At 43.4% G+C, this 19,636-nt stretch overlaps 1 protein-coding gene across 2 annotated transcripts in view; it reads left to right on the forward strand.

The window, feature by feature from the left end:
- Positions 1-19,636, forward strand: part of LOC134932483 (cadherin-related family member 4-like) — a 298,616-nt gene that overhangs the window by 215,792 nt on the left and 63,188 nt on the right. For both annotated transcript variants that reach the window (XM_063926947.1, XM_063926948.1), the window contains exon 18: positions 15,081-15,222. In XM_063926947.1, coding sequence (XP_063783017.1) covers positions 15,081-15,222 — 142 coding nt within the window. The remainder of the gene's footprint in view (positions 1-15,080; positions 15,223-19,636) is intronic.

The raw sequence follows: 19,636 nt of genomic DNA on the forward strand, positions 1-19,636 counted from the left end.
CAGCAGGTATGGTGCCAAAAACAAATACCAGTCACACAGCTACTGTGGACGTGCGGTGAGCTAAATAGCTCAGGAGGCACTGGCTAGCACCAGAGCCAGATTTACATGCAATATATGAGCCAAAACGTACATCTGGGCATTATACACAGGTGCAGCAATATAAACTCTTGGAAATTTGGTAGGTTTTGATCAGAAATGTGCGGAAAAGTTAGCCAGGTGAGGCACTGCCTCACCTGCCATAGAATTTTTGCTCCAGAGTTTTGGCTATAAAAATTATTAGAATAATGCAAAGAAGATATTTCAAACTTATTCTTTGTATTTTTCATATACTTTACACAGTCAAAACTCTGGCACAAACGTTAGTATGACAGGAAAGGCTCTGCCTCACCTGCCTCACCCCACCGCACGTCACTGCGTGTATATATGACCGATATCCACAGGAGTGCCCATAGAGAAAGTCTTTTCCAGAGCAAAATGAGGGAGGAGTTTCAGTAACCATAAATGGTAAAGACATTGCTGGTTACCAAGAGCTAATTGTTTTAACATTTCTGCAATAACTAGTTACTCATGTCTCCACTGTCTGCTGTCTCTCCTCATTCCATTTATACCACACTACCACTAGCTGCCGAGGAATACTATTCAGCAATGGATACTTTAATACTGATGGCTGATAATGATTCTGCCTTCCAGTAGGCACACACTTCCAACTGCTTCCTAAAACTGATGGTATATCAGTTGCAGTATATTCATCAATTGTTCTCCACACCTCTTAAGGTTCGTACTCACTGGCTGATATATCGGCCATCCTCTTGAACGGTCGATATATCGCGGGTCCGTCGGCCAATGTGTACGAGTGATATGTCTGTGAACTCCGTCGTTCACAGACATATCGCATCGGCCCTGCTGCAGCTGGCGGTGACTGATAGCTGAACTGGGCGGATGTATGTAAATGCCCGCCGAGTTCATGATCTCAGTCCCCGACGGATTGGGCAGTGTGTATGCTCAGCACACTGTCCGATCCGGCTATAGATATATCTGCAGATCAATTGATCTGCAGATATATCTATAGGTTTGTTCCCAGCATTAGACTATAAGCAGATTTGGGTAGTGCCATCTTTATCTTCTGTTTTCATGTCATGTTTCATTATTTATATCATGATCCCCCTCAGTGTGCAGTGTTATGTAATTGCTGCTTTGTAAATAAATACCAATTAAATTTGGAAGGTGGTTGACAGTTTAGGCCGACAGTCAGTAGGTCAACATCATAGGGTCAACAGGTACATTAGAGTGACAGGGACAAAAGGTTGACAGATTTAAAAGATTGACACACATGTGGTCGACACATGTCCTTTAGGAAATTTACATGTTTTTACAAGTTTTGCTGCATTTACTATCCATGTCACAAACTATTACCATTGGTAACCATGAGTGGTGAGTGAAGCAAGCCCGCGAAGGGACGCATTTAACAAATCTGGGTGAAATATGTTCAAAAACACAATTTTTTAAAACATTTTTATGTGTCGACCTTTTGACCTTGTCCACATTTTGACTGACCACCTTTTGATACTGTCCACCTTTTCACTGTTGACTTTTATAATGTCTAGCTTCTGTATCACACCATTAAATTCACACTTTGCTATTGTCTTTAGGACTTTAATAACCACAATTTTGTGTAAATTGTTAAAATAACTTTGCCTTAAAACAAAATATCAGTATATACACACAGTTAGGTCCATACATACAGTATTTGGACACTTGCACAATTTTTGTCATTTAAGCTGTTTACCAAAACATATTTAAGTTACAGTTTTATATTGAATTGGTTTTAAAGTGCAGACTATCAGCTTTAATTTGAGGATATTCACATCCAAATTGGAGGAAAGGTTTAGGAAATTCAACTTTTCATATGTAGTCCCCTCTTTTTCCAGGTAACAAAAGTAATTCTACAATTAAGTCAAAAGATGTATCATGGACAGGTTTGGGCTATTCCTTTCTTATTATCAGATGTGACCATGCCTGCAAGTGCTCTATCTGACCTGGTCGCACAGGATGCGACCAGTGAGATAGAGAGTGTTAGCAGTGGCAGGGAAGAGAAACTTCCCTCCGCTGCTGCTGTCAGAGGGACCGGAAGGTCCCTCTGCCTCCCTGCACTCTCCCCCTGTGTCTGCCGTGCTGCCGATCACTGCTAATTGGTGAGCACGGCAGGATCTGTCCCCTCCAGCGGCTGCAGACAATGGCAGCCGCTGGCGAGTGTAAATAAACCCTCCCTAGCTGCCACCAGACCCCCACTGCTTACCTCGAGGCTGTCTCGGCTTTCAGAATGAAAGACGCGATGGTTGCGATGTTCCCGATGTTCCGATGGTCGCGATGTTCCCGATCGATGTTTCGATGTTTGGTGGAAATATTTTTGGGAAAAAAACAACATTTTTTTTTCCTTTTTTCTAACTAAAATCATTTGGGATAGGGCTAAATTCATGTTCTTCTCCTAATTCACTCATAAAAAATTACAATTCCAGAGCGGTTTTTTTGCAAAATAAATCGTCAGTTAAGTGGTTAAGCAGGCAACAGGTCTGCAGTTGATTCCAAGTATGTTTGCTACGAACCCAGAACATGCGGTTAAAGAAGCTCTCAATGAAAGTGAAACAAGCCATCGTTAGACTGCAAAAAAAATTTAAAAATACATAATAGACAGCAGGAACCTTAGGAGTGACCAAATCAACAGTTTGGTACATTCTAAGAAAATAAAAAAGCACTGGTGAGCTCAGCAACACAAAATGTCCTGGACATGTACAGAAGACAACAGTGGTGGAGGATTGCAGGATCCTTGCCATTGTACAGAAAAAACACTTCACTACATGCAGCCAAGTGGAGAACACTCTCCAGGATGTAGAGATATTATTACCCAAGTCTATCATAAAGAGAAGACCTCACAAAAGCATATACAGTGGGTTCACCAGAAGGTGCAAACCATTCATAAGTCTCAAAAATAGCAAGGCCAGATTAAACTTTGCTAAAAAAAACATCTAAAAAAGCCAGCCCACTTCTGAAACAGCATTCTTTGGACTTATGAAACTAAGATTAACCTGTACCAGAATGATGGGAAAAAACAGTATGGAGCAGACATGGAAATGCTCATGAGCCAAAGCATATAACCCGTCATTCTCCAGCATCATATCAGCATCTGGTCAACAGCTGTTTCAGTGCTGCTAACTGCACCTTCATTCATTTATGGTTGCCGCAGTAGCGAATTGAACAGGCCAATGGCAATTCTGGTCACATAATGCCATGAATATACGTAAAGAATGTTCATTTGATGATGACTCAATTTTGTATTAAGTGTGATCTGTTATAATTGTGTTTTATTGACATTAAATTGTTTTATAAATGTACTTTTATGCTTAGGATAAAAAATACAGTGCAAGGAAAATATTAACCCACTTAAATTTGCATGAATGTACCATCTACACTCCAAATACATCTAAATACACTTTAATTTCAACAAATTTGTTTCCATTTTTCATAAAAAATTTAAGGCCATACTGGCAAAGGACCTTTATTGGGGGATTAGCAGCCTATATTTAATAAGAATAAAATCTTATATTAAACCAATACCAATACTGGATAATAAAAGCAATCCAATCTAGTACATTTAGGTATTTTTCAATATACACATATATATATGATAGATACGATATCCCGGTGAATGGGACGCCGGCGGTCATATGACCTGACACTGGCATTCCAAAGCAGAGAATCCCAGTTGGGTAAGTAAATTTACCCTCTTCCCTTACCCCTAGCCCTCCTTTCCTACAGTCTAACCCTAACCTTCCCTATCCCACAGCCTAACCCTCCCCCAGTTGTACCTAAACCTAACCCCCTCATTCCCGCAGCCTAAACCTAACCATCTATTTCCTGCAACCTACCCTTCTTGGGGGTGCCTAACCCCTCCTTCCCCCACACACCCTAAATTTCCATTCCCCGCAGCCTAACCCTAATCCTCCCCATGCAGCCTAAACCTAACCACCCACCCCCACCCCCTCCGCCATGGGTCACCAATCAGGAGTCCTGGTAGATATCAATCAGGATTCTGGCATTTGGGGTCCCGGCACCAGCATTTCGATCTATGTCAGGATGCCGGCATTGGCATTCCAAGCTGTGTTGGGGGTTCCGGTGTTGACATTACAACTGCCGGGATGCCAAGTGCCAGTATCCTAAATGAATCCCATATACATAAGCTGTTTTACAGGGCAAAGCTGCTGTGCTATATTATGAAGATTTTTTTGAGGCCTCCAACATATCCATTAGAATACACTGTATTCTTGTTGACACAACAATTTATATATGAAATTCAAGAAACAGCCAGTATAAAAAAGCGGGTAGCCCGCGTGCCATTGAAGGGGCGAGGTTTCACTATGAGAGGATCCAGCAGCTCACCAGCGCCATTTTACCTCTGCAGTGGACACAAACTCTGACAGGACAGGGACGCGCAGCTCCTCCATTGTGACTCCAGATTATCTCAGCGGTACCAGGGGGTCATAGCAGGGAGGGGAGCGACTGTTAGTGTACTAAGTCCCCTATTAGGGGACTTAGTACACCTGTGACCTGGCTAAGCTTGGCATTAGCGATAAGGGCGTGGTGGAGGCTGGCTCTAAACATCTCTGTGTCTCCCTGAAGGGCTCTTTGTGGGTTAATTGTGCTTAACCTTTCCTGTGTGTGTGTTTGTACTGTCACATTATGTCATATTACATTATGTCAGGCAGAGAGTGTGTGTCTTGTACCGCAGAGTGTTCCTCTTCTCCAGGGGGCTCACTACTGGGTACTCAGGGTTCACAGGCTAGTGGAGCTGAACCGGAATGGGTTAATTCTCTTAAGGGAATGATCTCAACTCTTTCTTCAAAATTGTCCCACAATGAGAAAGAGAAGCAAGACTTAAAACAAACCGTGGATGAGTTTATGATTAGAGACTCAGCCTCCAAAACAGCGTCTCAGTCCCCTCCCATTTGTCCACAAAAACGGTCTCTGGCTCATATCCTGCAGTCTGACTCTGAAAGGTCAGATATGGAGGAGGGAGAGGTGGACTTAGACTCAGAGGGGTGGATGCAGCTCTGTCACAAGAAATAGAGGCTCTTATAGAGGCTATCAGAGATGTTCTGCATATTCCTGATAAAGTGTCAGAGGAGTGAGAGGAATCTTATTTTAATGTAAAAAAGAAGTCCTCAGTCACTTTTCCTGCGTCAAAGGAATTGAATACCCTGTTCGAAGAACAATGGGTAAATCCTAATAAGAAGTTTCAGATCCCTAAAAGGTTGCTCTCATCTTTTCCTTTTCCTTTGGAGGATAGGAAAAAATGGGAAAATCCACCGATAGTGGACGCATCAGTCTCTAGGCTGTCACGTAAAATTGTATTGCCTGTTCCAGGTTCAGCCTCCCTGAAAGACACGGCTGATCATGAAATTGAGACTACTCTCAAATCATTGTACACAGCTGCAGGGGTAGCCCAAAGACCTACTATTGCATGTGCGTGGATCACTAAAACCATTGCTAAATGGTCAGGTAACCTAATTGAGGGGTTAGATTCCTTATCTAGGGGGGATGTTGTCTTACTTCTGCAGCATATACAGGACTCTGCAAACTTTATGGTGGAAGCCTTAAAGGAAATAGGATTACTTAACCCACGCACTACTACTGCTATGGTGGTGTCGGCAAGCAGGGGCCCGTGGCTACACTAGTGGACTGCTGATGCAGATTCCAGGAAAGGCGTGGAAGGCCTGCCATTCACAGGAGAGGCCTTGTTCGGAGATGAATTAGACAAATGGGTCTCCACAGCTACTGCGGGTAAGTCTATATATCTTCCTTTCGCAGCCCCCCCAACAAAGAAGACCTATTCAGCTTCTAAATTACAGTCCTTTTGGATGGCCAGGTTCAAGGGCAAATCCAAAGGTGCTTCTACGTCCTCCAGCAGCGCAAGAGGTAAACCACACAAAGCATCAACAGCAGGTGCTCAGGAACAGAGCTCAGGCTCAGCTTCCTCAAAGATTTCAGCAGGACGGTGGACCGCAATGCCTGGAAGGCTGTCAGGTGGAAACACGCCTACAATTCTTCAGTCAGATCTGGTCAAATTCGTGCCAGGATTACTGGGTCATAAATATTATTTCCCAGGGCTACAGACTGGAGTTCCAAGAGCTCCCACCTCACAGAGTCTTCAAATCAGGCTTGCCAGTTTCACAAGAGGCAAGTATAACTTTACAACATGCCATCCAGAAACTGGTACAGACTCACGTCATTGTTCCAGTTCCACCTCATCAGTTAAACAAGGGGTACTATTCCAACTTGTTTGTAGTACCGAAATTGGACAGTTCGGTAAGACCGATTTTGAACCTGAAGTCGTTGAACCCATATTTATGAGTGTTCAAATTCAAGATGGAGTCTCTGAGAGTGGTGATCTCAGGTCTGGAGGAAGGGGAATTCCTAGTGTCTCTGGATATCGTACCTTCACATTCTGATCTGGCCGCCTCATCAGGCTTATCTACAGTTTGCACTGCAGTACTGTCACTACCAGTTCCAGGCCCTGCCATCTGGTCTCTCCACAACACGAGGGTGTTCACCAAGGCGATGGCAGAGATTATGTTTCTCCTCCGCAAACAGGGAGTGAACATAATTCCGTACCTGGACGATCTCCTGATAAAAGCACCGTACAGGGAAAGGTTGCTGGACAGCATTGCTCTCTCAACCAAACTTCTCCAGGATCATGGGTGGATTCTGAATCTTCAGAAATATCACCTACAGCCAACATGGAGGCTTCCATTCCTGGGAATGATACTTGATATGGAGTTGCAGAAGGTGTTCCTTCCGTTGGAAAAAGCATTGATAATCCAGTCAATGGTTCGGGATGTCCTGAAGCCAACCCGGATATCGATGCACCTGTGCATTCATCTTCTGGGGGAAATGGTGGCCTCCTATGAGGCTCTTCAATATGGAAGGTTTCACACAAGACCCTTCCAGCTTGATCTTTTGGACAAATGGTCCGGATCGCATGTTCACATGCACCAGAGGATCGGTCTGTCACCAAAAGCCAAGATCTCCCTTCTGAGGTGGCTACAGACTTCTTACCTCGTAGAGGGTCGAAGGTTCGAAATTCAGAACTAACCACAGATGCAAACCTCAGGGGTTGGGGAGCAGTCACTCAGGGGGTGCAGTTTCAAGGAAGATGGTCAAGTCAGGAAGTCGTCCTTCCAATCAACATTCTGGAACTCAGGGCCATATACAATGCCCTTCTGCAGGCCTCACATCTTCTTCAAGATCGGGCCATTCAGGTCCAGTCAGACAATGGGATGGCAGTAACGTACATAAACTGACAGGGTGGAATGAAAGGCAGAGCAGCAATGTCAGAGGTGTCAAGAATTCTCCTCTGGGCAGAAAGAAATGCGGTGGCATTGTCAGCGGTCTTCATTCCAGGAGTAGACAACTGGGAAGCAAACTTCCTCAGCAGGCACGACCTGCAGCCGGAGGGAGTGGGGCCTTTACCCGGAGGTGTTCAGGTACATGACAAGTCAATGGGGATATCCACAGATCAACATGAGGGCCTCTCATCTCAACAAGAAGCTCAAGTGGTATTGTTCCAGATCAAGAGACCCACAGGCGGTGGCGATAGACGCCCTGACGGCTCCATGGGTCTATCAGATGGTGTTTGTGTTTCCTCCACTTCCTCTGATCCCAAGAATTTTAAAAAGTATAAAAAGTGGGAAAAGATTCAAGCAATTCTAATTGCTCCAGACTGGCCAAGAAGGGCCTGGTACGTGGATCTTCTGGAGATGCTCCTCGAAGATCCGTGGCCTCTACCTCTTTGCAAGGATCTTCTGCAATGGGGCCCATTTGTCTATCAGGACTTACCGTGGCTATGTTTGATGGCATGGAAGTTGAATGGCTGATTCTAGCCAGGAGAGGGATTCCTAACAAGGTTATCCCGGCTATGATCCAAGCCAGAAAGGTGGTAACGTCTAAGCATTACCATCGTACTTGGAAGAAATACGGTGTGAGAGCAGAACATTTTCTGCAGTAGATTTCCATCTAGGACATTTCCTGCCTTTTCTACAAGCTGGAGTGGATGTGGGCCTATGTCTGGGTTCCATAAAAGTCCAGATTTCGGCCTTGTCCATTTTCTTTCAGAAACAGTTGGCTTCTCTCCCAGAGGTTCAGACATTCTTGAAAGGTGTTCTACACATCCAGCCTCCCTTCATGCCTCCCACGGCAACTTGGGATCTCAATGATGCATTTCCTCCAATCGGACTGGTTTAAGCCGCTGCAGGAGGTGGACATAAAATATCTTATGTGGAAGACCGTCACACTGTTGGCCTTGGCTTCAGCAAGACGTGTGTCGGAGCTGCTCGGAGCTTTGTCTCACAAAAGTCCATAATTGATTTTCCATGAGGTCAGAGCTGAGCTCAGAACTCATCAGCAATTTCTTCCTAAATTGGTGTATGCTTTTCACAACAACCAACCTATTGTGGTTCCGGTTGTTACTGACACCTCGTCTACCTTAAAGTATTTGGATGTTGTGAGGACTTTGAAAGTGTATGTGTAAAGAACAGCTCGTCACAGAAAGATGGACTCTCTGTTTGTTTTTTATGATCCCAATAAGATTGGGTGTCCTTCTTTTAAGCAGACTATTGCACGTTGGATCACACTTACTATCCAGCATGCTTATTCCATGGCAAGTTTGCCATGTCCAAAGTCTGTACAGGCCCACTCTACTCGGTCAGTGGGTTCTTCCTGGGCGGCTGTCCGGGGTGTCTCAGCTTTACGGCTCTGCCGACCAGCTACTTGGACAGTTTCTAACACGTTTGATAAGTTCTACAAGTTCGATACTTTGGCCTCTGACGACCTTCAGTTTGGTCAATCAGTTCTGCAGGAACCTCAGCATTCTCCCACTCGGTTTGGGAGCTATTGTACATCCCCATGGTACTAATGGGCCCCAGTATCCTCTAGGACGTAAGAGAAAATAGGATTTTAACTACCTACTGGTAAATCCTTTTGTCGTAGTCCGTAGAGGATACTGGGCGCCCGCCCAGTGCTTCCTATTTCCTGCACTGTTACTTGGTTAAGTAATGTTGGTTCAGCCATTGCTGTTACTGTTTCAAGTTTGGAAGATTTATTACGTGCTTAATCCTGCGCTATTCTGTTCAAACCATGAACAAACATATACCAAAGGGCTGTGCACAAGAAGAAACATGCAGAATTGGTGTATACATGCAAAGCACCACCTCCAAAATGTAAATAATATACTGAGCTTTTATGAGTGATGAATGAGTCACAGGTTTCTGTGAATGGCTTCTCAGTACATGCCGGCTGTGGTACCATTCAGGAATTTCTGGAATAAAAATAACGGTGCTTCCCTCATAGGTTGTTAACCATTTCAGGGGGGATCAGCACAGAAAATAAATGATAGTGCAGTATTTTGTATAAAATGGAAAGGTTTTAATACAAGATGCACTTACAACAAATAAAAATAAAAATCACACGTAAACATCCTTTTGTGGTAACACTGGAACACTACAAGCATATCACCCGAATCCTGTTGATGTAGTTCAGGAAGGGATTGGCAGCTACAGGTCCGGAATCTGCAGAGGCTTCTCCAGAGTGACAATGCAAGGTGAGTAAGTGTCCAACAGGCAGGAGTTTGTAGACCACACTTAACGCGTTTCGGACCTCGCTGGGTCCTTCGTCAGAAGTCTTCTAGTGTTCCAGTGTTACCACAAAAGGATGTTTACGTGTGATTTTTATTTTTATTTGTTGTCCTGAATGGTACCACAGCCGGCATGTACTGAGAAGCCATTCACAGAAACCTGTGACTCATTCATCACTCATAAAAGCTCAGTATATTATTTACATTTTGGAGGTGGTGCTTTGCATGTATACACCAATTCTGCATGTTTCTTCTTGTGCACAGCCCTTTGGTATATGTTTGTTCATGGTTTGAGCAGAATAGCGCAGGATTAAGCACGTAATAAATCTTCCAGAATATTGTCTAATCTTGGAGTGTTGGATGAACACTCCATTTTATGTGTATTCCTGCTGCATGTTTTTGCTTGTTTTGCGCACACTTGTAACACCTAAAATATATTTTCCATTTGTTTTAAGTTTGGTTAGCTTGGCTTTACTCTTGTTGTGTGTGCTAGTTCGGAATCTCACCACTATCCTTATATATCCTTCTCTTGAAGTATGTCCATCTCCTCAGGCACAGTTTCCTAGACTGAGTCTGGTAGGAGGGGCATAGAGGGAGGAGCCAGTCCACACTATCAAATTCTTAAAGTGCCCATGTCTCCTAGTGGACCCGTCTATACCCCATGGTACTAAATGGACCCCAGTGTCCTCTATGGACTACGAAAAAAGGATTTACCGGTAGGTAATTAAAATCCTATTTTATCTGATTTACCAAGTAGAATTGAGTTTATTCTTATTATACTGTACAGAGAACATTTTTTTCTGTATTATATTTTCTCTGTGTATTGTTAGTTACATGTGTGTAACATTAGTAACAAGAACATCTATTTACTAAATATTAAACACCATTGAAATCCATGTTATTTCATTTAAATAAATATACCAACATGATCATATTTAGTGCTGTACTAATAAAAAAAAGGTCATTTACACCAACTATATAGAGAGAAGCAGAAAATTAAATTGTAACAAAGACTATTACTTTTGATCACTCATTACATGTAACATTAGTTACAGCAAGCTGGACCAGAATTTTTAATTAATTGTTAACCTAAGGTTGTCAGCAATAAAAGTAAATTACACTTATAAAACCACATTCAATTGCACTTATCTTGTAATATATATCTTATGCATCTATCTATTTAGAAGCTATGCAGTATTGTTCGGGTGTAGTAGGGTATGCCGGCAGCCGGGCTCCCGGTGACCAGCATATCGGTGCCGGAAGCCCGGACTCCGGCATACCGACAGCATTACGAGCGCAAATGAGCCCCTTGCAGGCACGCGCCACGCTATCTGTTCTCCCTCCAGGTTGGTCGTGGACCCCCAAGAGGGAGAAAAAATGTTGGTATGCCGGCTGTCGGGATTCTGGCGCCGGTATACTGTGCGCCGGGATCCCGACAGCCGGCAACCTGAAGACCACCCGTATTGTTCACATAATGGACAGTAGATATGTAATGTTAGTTACTTTTGAAATGGACCAAGTGTTTATTGGTAAGACAGAAGCCGCCAGATGAATTTTGAAGTACAGTACTGTCTGCTTAGATTCAGTCTAATTCTGCAAAGTTGCTTCGCAGTATAGATGGACAATGACCCAAAACAGACTGTGGAAGCAACCCAGGAGTTTTTAAGGCAAAGAAGTGAAATATTCTGCAATGGGTGAGTCAATCAGCTGATCTCAACCCGATCAAGCATGCATTTTATTTGCTGAAGAAAAGAACTAGGGGGGTCATTCTGAGTTGTTTGCTCGTTGCCGATTTTCGCTATGCTGCGATTTGTTGCTAATTGCGCATGCAGTTTTGCTGTGGATCCTGCGGCACTTTTCAGGCGCACTGCAGATCGGTGAATGATTGACAGGAAAGGGGCGTTTCTGGGAGGTAACTGAGCATTTTCCGGGAGCTGAGCCGGTCATAGGCATACGCAAACTAGGCAATTGCCTAGGGCATTTGATATGCCTAGGGGCATCAGCAGCTTCTGCTGATTACAATGATATGCGACATGCCTATATTCTGTGTGTAGCATTTCATATGCAGATACAGCCACCGTCTCACACAGTATATAGGCATGCAGCATATAATTTTAATCAGCAGAAGCTGCTTGTGCATCCTAGCCACATAGCAATGCAAATAAGATGCATTTTCATAAAAAAAGGTGATTTATGAGGACACATCTGTATCCAAGCAGAGGCAGAGGTCACAGTGTTAGTGGCAGTGTGAGTGCTGTGTGCATGTGAGTGGGCTGGTTGTGCAGTAGTGCTCGGAATATGTGTAAGGAGCATTATCTGTGTCATGTAAAAATGCATTAATAATGTGCAACATATGTGTAAGGGGTACTATGTGTGTCATTATGTGTATAAGCGCATAAAAAATGTGCGCCAAATGTGTAGGGGGCACTATGTGTGTCATTATGCATATAAGGACATTAATAATGTGCGGCATATGCTTAAGGGACATTATGTGTAAAAGGGCATTAATAAAGGGTGTCATAATGTGTAAGGCGCATTATGTTTATAATAATGATGTGTAAGGGGCATTACTGTGTGGAATTATGTGTATATATTAGAGATGAGGTTTTACTCGGATTTACTCGGGTATTTCGGGTTTTGCTTATTGGTTATCAACACGTGACATTTGTGATCCAATAAGATGCCGTTTTGAGCCCCGAGTAAATCCAAGTAAAACTGAACCCACACATCTCTAGTGTAAATGCATTACTAATGTGTGGCATTATGTGTATAAGGTGCTCTACTACGTGGCGTTGCATATAGAAAGGGCACTACTGTGTCATCTAATGTGAATAAAGAGCAATAGGGTGTGTTGTAATGTGAATAAGGAGCAATTCAGTGTGATGTAATGTGAATAAGGGGCTCTACTGTGAGGAGCAACGTTTATAAGGTAAAGTGATACTACTGTGGGATGTAATATGAATTATGGACACTATCACATGATCAAATGTGAATAAAGTTGCAGTACTGTGTGGCATAATTGGAATTGGGGTTACTATTGTGTAGCTATGCCCCTTGCCAGCAAAAACACACCCCTTTTTGGGCTGTGCGCCAAATGTGCGTACTGTTCCTATTAAAAATATAGGAGTACAAACACCAAAATAAAGACTGCTATGGGTGAGGGGTGATGGTGCTGGGAAAGGGGTGCAGGGTCAGAGGCAGAACTAGTGGCAGTGCTAGGGGGCACCAGCCAAAATCTTGCCTAGGGCATCATATTGGTTAGGGCAGGCTCTGTCCGGGAGTGTGCTAAAAAATGCAGGTGTGTCAGGGAAAAACGCGGGAGTGTCTGGAGAAAGGGGGGAGTGGCTGGCCCAACGCAGGGCGTGTTTGTGACGTCAAACCAGGAACTAAACAGACCGAGCTGATCGCAATCTGTGAGTAGGTCTGGAGCTACTCAGAAACTGCAAAGAATTATTTATTAGCAGTTCTGCTAATCTTTCGTTCGCTATTCTGCTAAGCTAAGATACACTCCCAGAGGGCGGTGGCCTAGTGTGTGCAATGCTGCTAAAAGCAGCTAGTGAGCGAAGAACTCGGTATGATCCCCTATGGACAAACAACAACTGAAGACTCAATAAAGGTTTGGCAAAGCATTACAAAGGAGGAAACCAAGCATTTGTCGATGTTCATGGATTTCAAATTACTGTCAGTCATTGCTAGAAAAGGATTCTTGACAAAGCATTAAAAATTAACATTTTATTTATGAATATGTTAATTTGTCCAATGAATTCTTAAAAATCCTTCAAAAATAGACTCAAGACTTTCCTGTTTACTGAAGCATTTTCTTACTTGTCCCTTTAGTATCCCTATGCTCTCAGTATTTTCTGAAAAGCTTTTCTGTACTTCATTGTTTCTGTACTGCATTATGGGGGTGATTCCGAGTTGTTCGCTCGCTAGCTGCTTTTAGCAGCATTGCACACGCTAAGCCACCACCCTCTGGGAGTGTATCTTAGCTTAGCATAATTGCGAACGAAAGATTAGCAGAATTGCGAATAGAAATTTCTTAGCAGTTTCTGAGTAGCTCCAGACTTACTCAGCCATTGTGACCAGCTCAGTCCTTTTCGTTCCTGGTTTGACGTCACAAACACACCCAGCGTTTGCCCAAACACTCCCCCGTTTCTCCAGCCATTCCTGCGTTTTGCAACTAGAACGCCTGCGTTTTTCCGCACACTCCCATAAAACGGGCAGTTTCCGCCCAGCAACACCCACTTCCTGTCAATCACACTACGATCAGCACAGCGATGAAAAAGCTTTGTTACGCCATGAGTAAAATACCTAACTTTTGTCTAAAATAACTAAGCGCATGCACTCTGCAAACCTTGCGCATGCGCAGTAAGCGACTAATCGCAGTATAGCGACAATCATCAACGAGCGAACAACTCAGAATGACACCCTAAGTTCACTCTATCTGTTAAGCGCCTTGAGTCCAATTGGAGAAAGAGTGCTATATAAATAAAATGATTAATGATAATAATAATAATAATAATAATTTAATTAATAATAATAATAATAATAATAAAAAAACAGGGCTGCAATTCCTAAATGTTTCATATGATATTTTTGTTCAACACCTTGAATTAATGCTGAAAGTCTGCACATAATTTGTATCTGCATTGTTTCATTTTAAATCAACTGTGGTGGACAGAGCCAAATTTAGGAAAATCGTGTTAGTGTCCACATATATATAAACCTTACTGTATATAACATGTTTTTTATACCAATTCTTGTATTAAAATCGCTATCGGCCACAATATATTTTCTTGTGAAGGGTGAATTATGATTGGTTTATGTGCCACTCTGTAAGTTCTGTGAAGTGTTTTCCTCCTGTAAACTGTCAGCGTTTCAAACATTTGGTTAACATACTGTAAGCTCATCAGTAATTAATGTCAGAGTATAAGCATTTTATCTGTTATTGTAGCATGATAAATTGTGTTTGATGTCAGTTTAATCTGTGCTACAATGTAAATATGCCCATCCTTAGGGAAGTCTACAATGTTCATATTCAGGGGCAGATTTATTAAGCCTGGTGAAGTGGTAAAATGCACGGTGATAAAGTACCAGCCAATCAGCTCCTAACTACCATGTCACAGGCTGGGTTTGAAAAATGACAGTTAGGAGCTGACTGGCTGGTGCTTTATCACCTTCCACTTTATCACTTCACCAGGCTTAATAAATCTGCCCCAGTGTCACAAGATTTAAAATAACATATGATGCATTACTCATGTTGTATCAGTTATCAATGTAAATTCGAGTAAAGTGGTTCCTGTTTACACATAGATTTCCTCTGTACAGTGCCAGATTAAACACTATGGTTTTTATGTGCTGTTTACTTTGAAAACTGATCACAGATTTTGTTCTGCAGAATGTGAATGACGAGCCTCCTGTCTGCTCTCCTGACGTCTATGAGGAGATTATTTATTCCACAAGAAAGCTGTCTGTAGTACAACTGCTGTGCTCAGACAAAGACTCACCTGACTCTCAACTTAACTATGCTATTGTGTCAGGTATCCATTTACATTTGCACTTATTATGTGTGTGCATGCACATATAGACACACACACACACACACACACACACACACACATATATACACACACATTTTGCTGTGAATTATGAGCATTAGAACTCCGCAAACATAGAGTAACTGAAGTATGTTTTTTCTCAATGTTGCATAGTAAAGGCTGGGAATTCCAAACCTGACATATTAACATTATTAACATCTAAAATACACTGGTATGAAATACAGATGTTTGGTATCACACATGGAAATGACATCTGCTTATGAGTGGGGTATCAGTGATAACGCCGGGCAGGAAGGTCAGCATTAGACAGAGGACAATATCCAGAGATTCATGCAGGATGGAAAACTAACGCAAAGATAACAATTATATTAAAATTCTTACATTGTACTGTATGTTATATTTTATGATATATCTTTTCTATAGAGGATCCCATAAATCCTAGTTTTCCCAGGACATTCTCCATTCATCCACCAAAGTTATTTTAATTAATTGACTTATTGTTTCATAATTCTGGCTGATAGATCATCAAAATGAATAAAGTAATAAGAATAGAAAAGAAAATGGAATTATTTCCAGTTTCTTTCCAGGGAAAGAAACACACATAAAGTCACAAGCACTGGAAGTGACATGAGGTTGTGCCTGCTGCCTTTTAATTGACCACTTTACTTAGGGGCTGTTGAGATTTATTGAGATTTGTTGAGATTTATCATTGCAAAATGAAAAATTAAATATTGCTGGACATTTTTTGCTATATTACAGATAGTTCTCACTGGGTATTAACTGTGGCTTTATGTAACTTCTATCACATATTGCTGGACATTCTTGCTGGTATACTATCTAACTAGACAATGGGCACGATTCATACCTGATCGCTGCTGTGCATTTTCGCACAGTGGCCGATTATCGAACTACCATGCATGCGTATGCACCGCAATGTGCATGCGCGACAGACAGCAGTGACAGGATGGTGCGAAAATTTCAAGTGCACGGCCGTTCGCAAGGTGATTGACAGGAAGAGGACGTTTGTGGGTGGTAACTGCCCGTTTTCAGGGAGTGTCTGGAAAAACACAGGCGTTCCCAAGCATTTTCAGGGAGGGTGTGTGACGTCCGTTTCGGCCCCGATCAGCCAAATTTCTTTGCCCTGGAGGAGTAAGTACTGTATTGAGCTCCGCACAGACTGCACACACTAAATATGAAAGGTGGGGGCTAACTGGCGCTGTATGGGATCTGAAGCAGGCCGTGAGGGAGGGTATGGGGGTCCCCTATATGACTCCCTTGGGAATAGACAATAGCAAAGAAATGTAACCACTCCCTAGTAGCCGCTAGATCCGTGTACATATGATATCTCCAATATAGATGTCAAATGAGGTATCAAAATATGATAAAATATTTAATAAAATAAACATAAAATTAGACAAACATATAGAAATATAAAACATATGTGGTGAATCACAATGAAGGTAGGAAGGTGATCGTACCCGTATATTTGGTGGGAGCCGCAGGTGTTGAGAAAGCAGAGTACCCCGGGAAATACCCTGCTATAGGCCCCAGAGATTTGATTCCCAAATGACCGTCCACGTGACCCGCAGCATGCAGAGGTTGTCCGTCTTGATAATGGAATAAGGCACAGCAGGGCAAATCCGCACACACTGCACAGATTGGGAAAAATTTTTGATGGTGAGTGTGATGCAAATGGTTTTGCAGCTGTCCGCTGACTGAGGGGAATTTTCGCACAGCGTACACATGCAATCACACGCAATGCACGGTGTGAATTTTCACTCCCCCGGGGCGGCGACTATCTGATCGCTGGACAGTGTAATTTGCAGCTCAGTGATCAGGTCTTATTATGCACACCAGTGCCAGCAGGAATGTACTGGTGTCTGAACGGTGAGGGATGCAAAACAAATGAACTCACAGACAGACTGGGGAATATGACTTTACATACACAGAAGGTGATAGGGTAACAAAATAAACACAAAGTGAACAGAGAAGCCCAAAGGCTAAGAAACTGGGTGTCTCCCTAGTATTAGGAATGCTCAGATGGAAAGAAGCAAGATGTAGTGATTTAATACGTAGAGAACCCGAAATGCTGTTGCTAAGGGCAACAGCAAAACCCTAAAGGGTTACCAACGGGTGTGGCAGTAAACTCCTTGGTCAGAGATGGAATAATAGACACAAGGAGAGTCTCCACAATCCTAGTCCTCACTTGCAGTGCACTGGTTCAGCTTACTGCCACTAAACTGACACCTGAACACCTTGCACAGTGAGAAAGGATTTTGGCAGGCAAGTCTGAGAATACAGCCGCAAACTTGCTAGGTTCACAGAGTAGCAAAAGAACCCCAGCAGGTTAAACGACTGACTCCAGTCTTACTGCTAGGTCTGGATTGGCAGAGTGTAATACCAAATCCCAAGGCCTATTTGCAGTAAGCAACAAACAAATACAAAGTTTACACAGTACTAGCTAGCTTTCAGGAACTGACTAACCAACAAAGATTCAGCAGCATCTGCCTAACCTGAGAAGAGGGTTTATATAGCAGGTGCTGTCCACGCCCCACTCAGACCTCACAGACTGTGAGCACAAAAACCAGCACCGGATCCCCTGCCGTGCACAGAGCCTGTAACCACTGCACAGCAAAAGACCCGAACCGGAGTATCAGCTACGCTCAGGTTACTCCGCTAGCACTTGTCTCCCGGTTGCCATGATGACGTGGCAGCACAGAGCAGGAGACCCTAACAGTACCCCCCCTCTGACGAGGGGTCAAAGAACCCCTACCACCGGGTTTATCGGAGAACTGCGAGAAGAAAGAGCGTAACAGTCTGGGGGCATGAAGATCACAACTGCGCACCCACGACAGCTCCTTCGGGCCATACCCCTTCCAGTGCACCAAAAATGACAGCCGACCCCGAACCATCTTGGAGTCAAGAATCCTTTCAACAACAAACTCCCTCTGGCCACGTATCAGAAGAGGGGAAGGTCTTCCACTGGAAGAAGGATTACTAATCGCCCGTTTTAAAAGGGAACAATGACATGTTTTATTGATACCCAAAGAACGGGGTAGATCTAACTGAAATGCCACCGGATTGATAACCCTAGTGATCTTATAAGGACCGATGAACCGGGGGCCTAACTTATGAGATGGCTGTCTCAACTTCAAATTCTTGGTAGACAACCAGACGAAGTCTCCTAATTTGAAGCGGCAGGGTCTTTTCCGCTTATCAAAAACCCTTTTTGTCACTAATGACACAGACACAAGGGCTTTCTTCACTTTCCTCCAAATACCTCTAAGGACCGAAACCACAGAGGAACCACCAGGCGTGGAGTCCAGGGGGTCAAAAGAATTGGCCATAGGATGATGCCCATACACACAAAGGAAGGGAGAGATCCCTGTAGCAGAGTGAGCCGCGTTGTTATAGGCAAACTCCCCCATGGACAGATGAGCAACCCAGTCAGTCTGACACTTGGAGACATAACTCCCCCGGGGCGGCGACTATCTGATCGCTGGACAGTGTAATTTGCAGCTCAGTGATCAGGTCTTATTATGCACACCAGTGCCAGCAGGAATGTACTGGTGTCTGAACGGTGAGGGATGCAAAACAAATGAACTCACAGACAGACTGGGGAATATGACTTTACATACACAGAAGGTGATAGGGTAACAAAATAAACACAAAGTGAACAGAGAAGCCCAAAGGCTAAGAAACTGGGTGTCTCCCTAGTATTAGGAATGCTCAGATGGAAAGAAGCAAGATGTAGTGATTTAATACGTAGAGAACCCGAAATGCTGTTGCTAAGGGCAACAGCAAAACCCTAAAGGGTTACCAACGGGTGTGGCAGTAAACTCCTTGGTCAGAGATGGAATAATAGACACAAGGAGAGTCTCCACAATCCTAGTCCTCACTTGCAGTGCACTGGTTCAGCTTACTGCCACTAAACTGACACCTGAACACCTTGCACAGTGAGAAAGGATTTTGGCAGGCAAGTCTGAGAATACAGCCGCAAACTTGCTAGGTTCACAGAGTAGCAAAAGAACCCCAGCAGGTTAAACGACTGACTCCAGTCTTACTGCTAGGTCTGGATTGGCAGAGTGTAATACCAAATCCCAAGGCCTATTTGCAGTAAGCAACAAACAAATACAAAGTTTACACAGTACTAGCTAGCTTTCAGGAACTGACTAACCAACAAAGATTCAGCAGCATCTGCCTAACCTGAGAAGAGGGTTTATATAGCAGGTGCTGTCCACGCCCCACTCAGACCTCACAGACTGTGAGCACAAAAACCAGCACCGGATCCCCTGCCGTGCACAGAGCCTGTAACCACTGCACAGCAAAAGACCCGAACCGGAGTATCAGCTACGCTCAGGTTACTCCGCTAGCACTTGTCTCCCGGTTGCCATGA

Source organism: Pseudophryne corroboree, chromosome 6 (assembly GCF_028390025.1).
Source record: "Pseudophryne corroboree isolate aPseCor3 chromosome 6, aPseCor3.hap2, whole genome shotgun sequence".
Lineage (NCBI taxonomy): Eukaryota > Metazoa > Chordata > Amphibia > Anura > Myobatrachidae > Pseudophryne > Pseudophryne corroboree.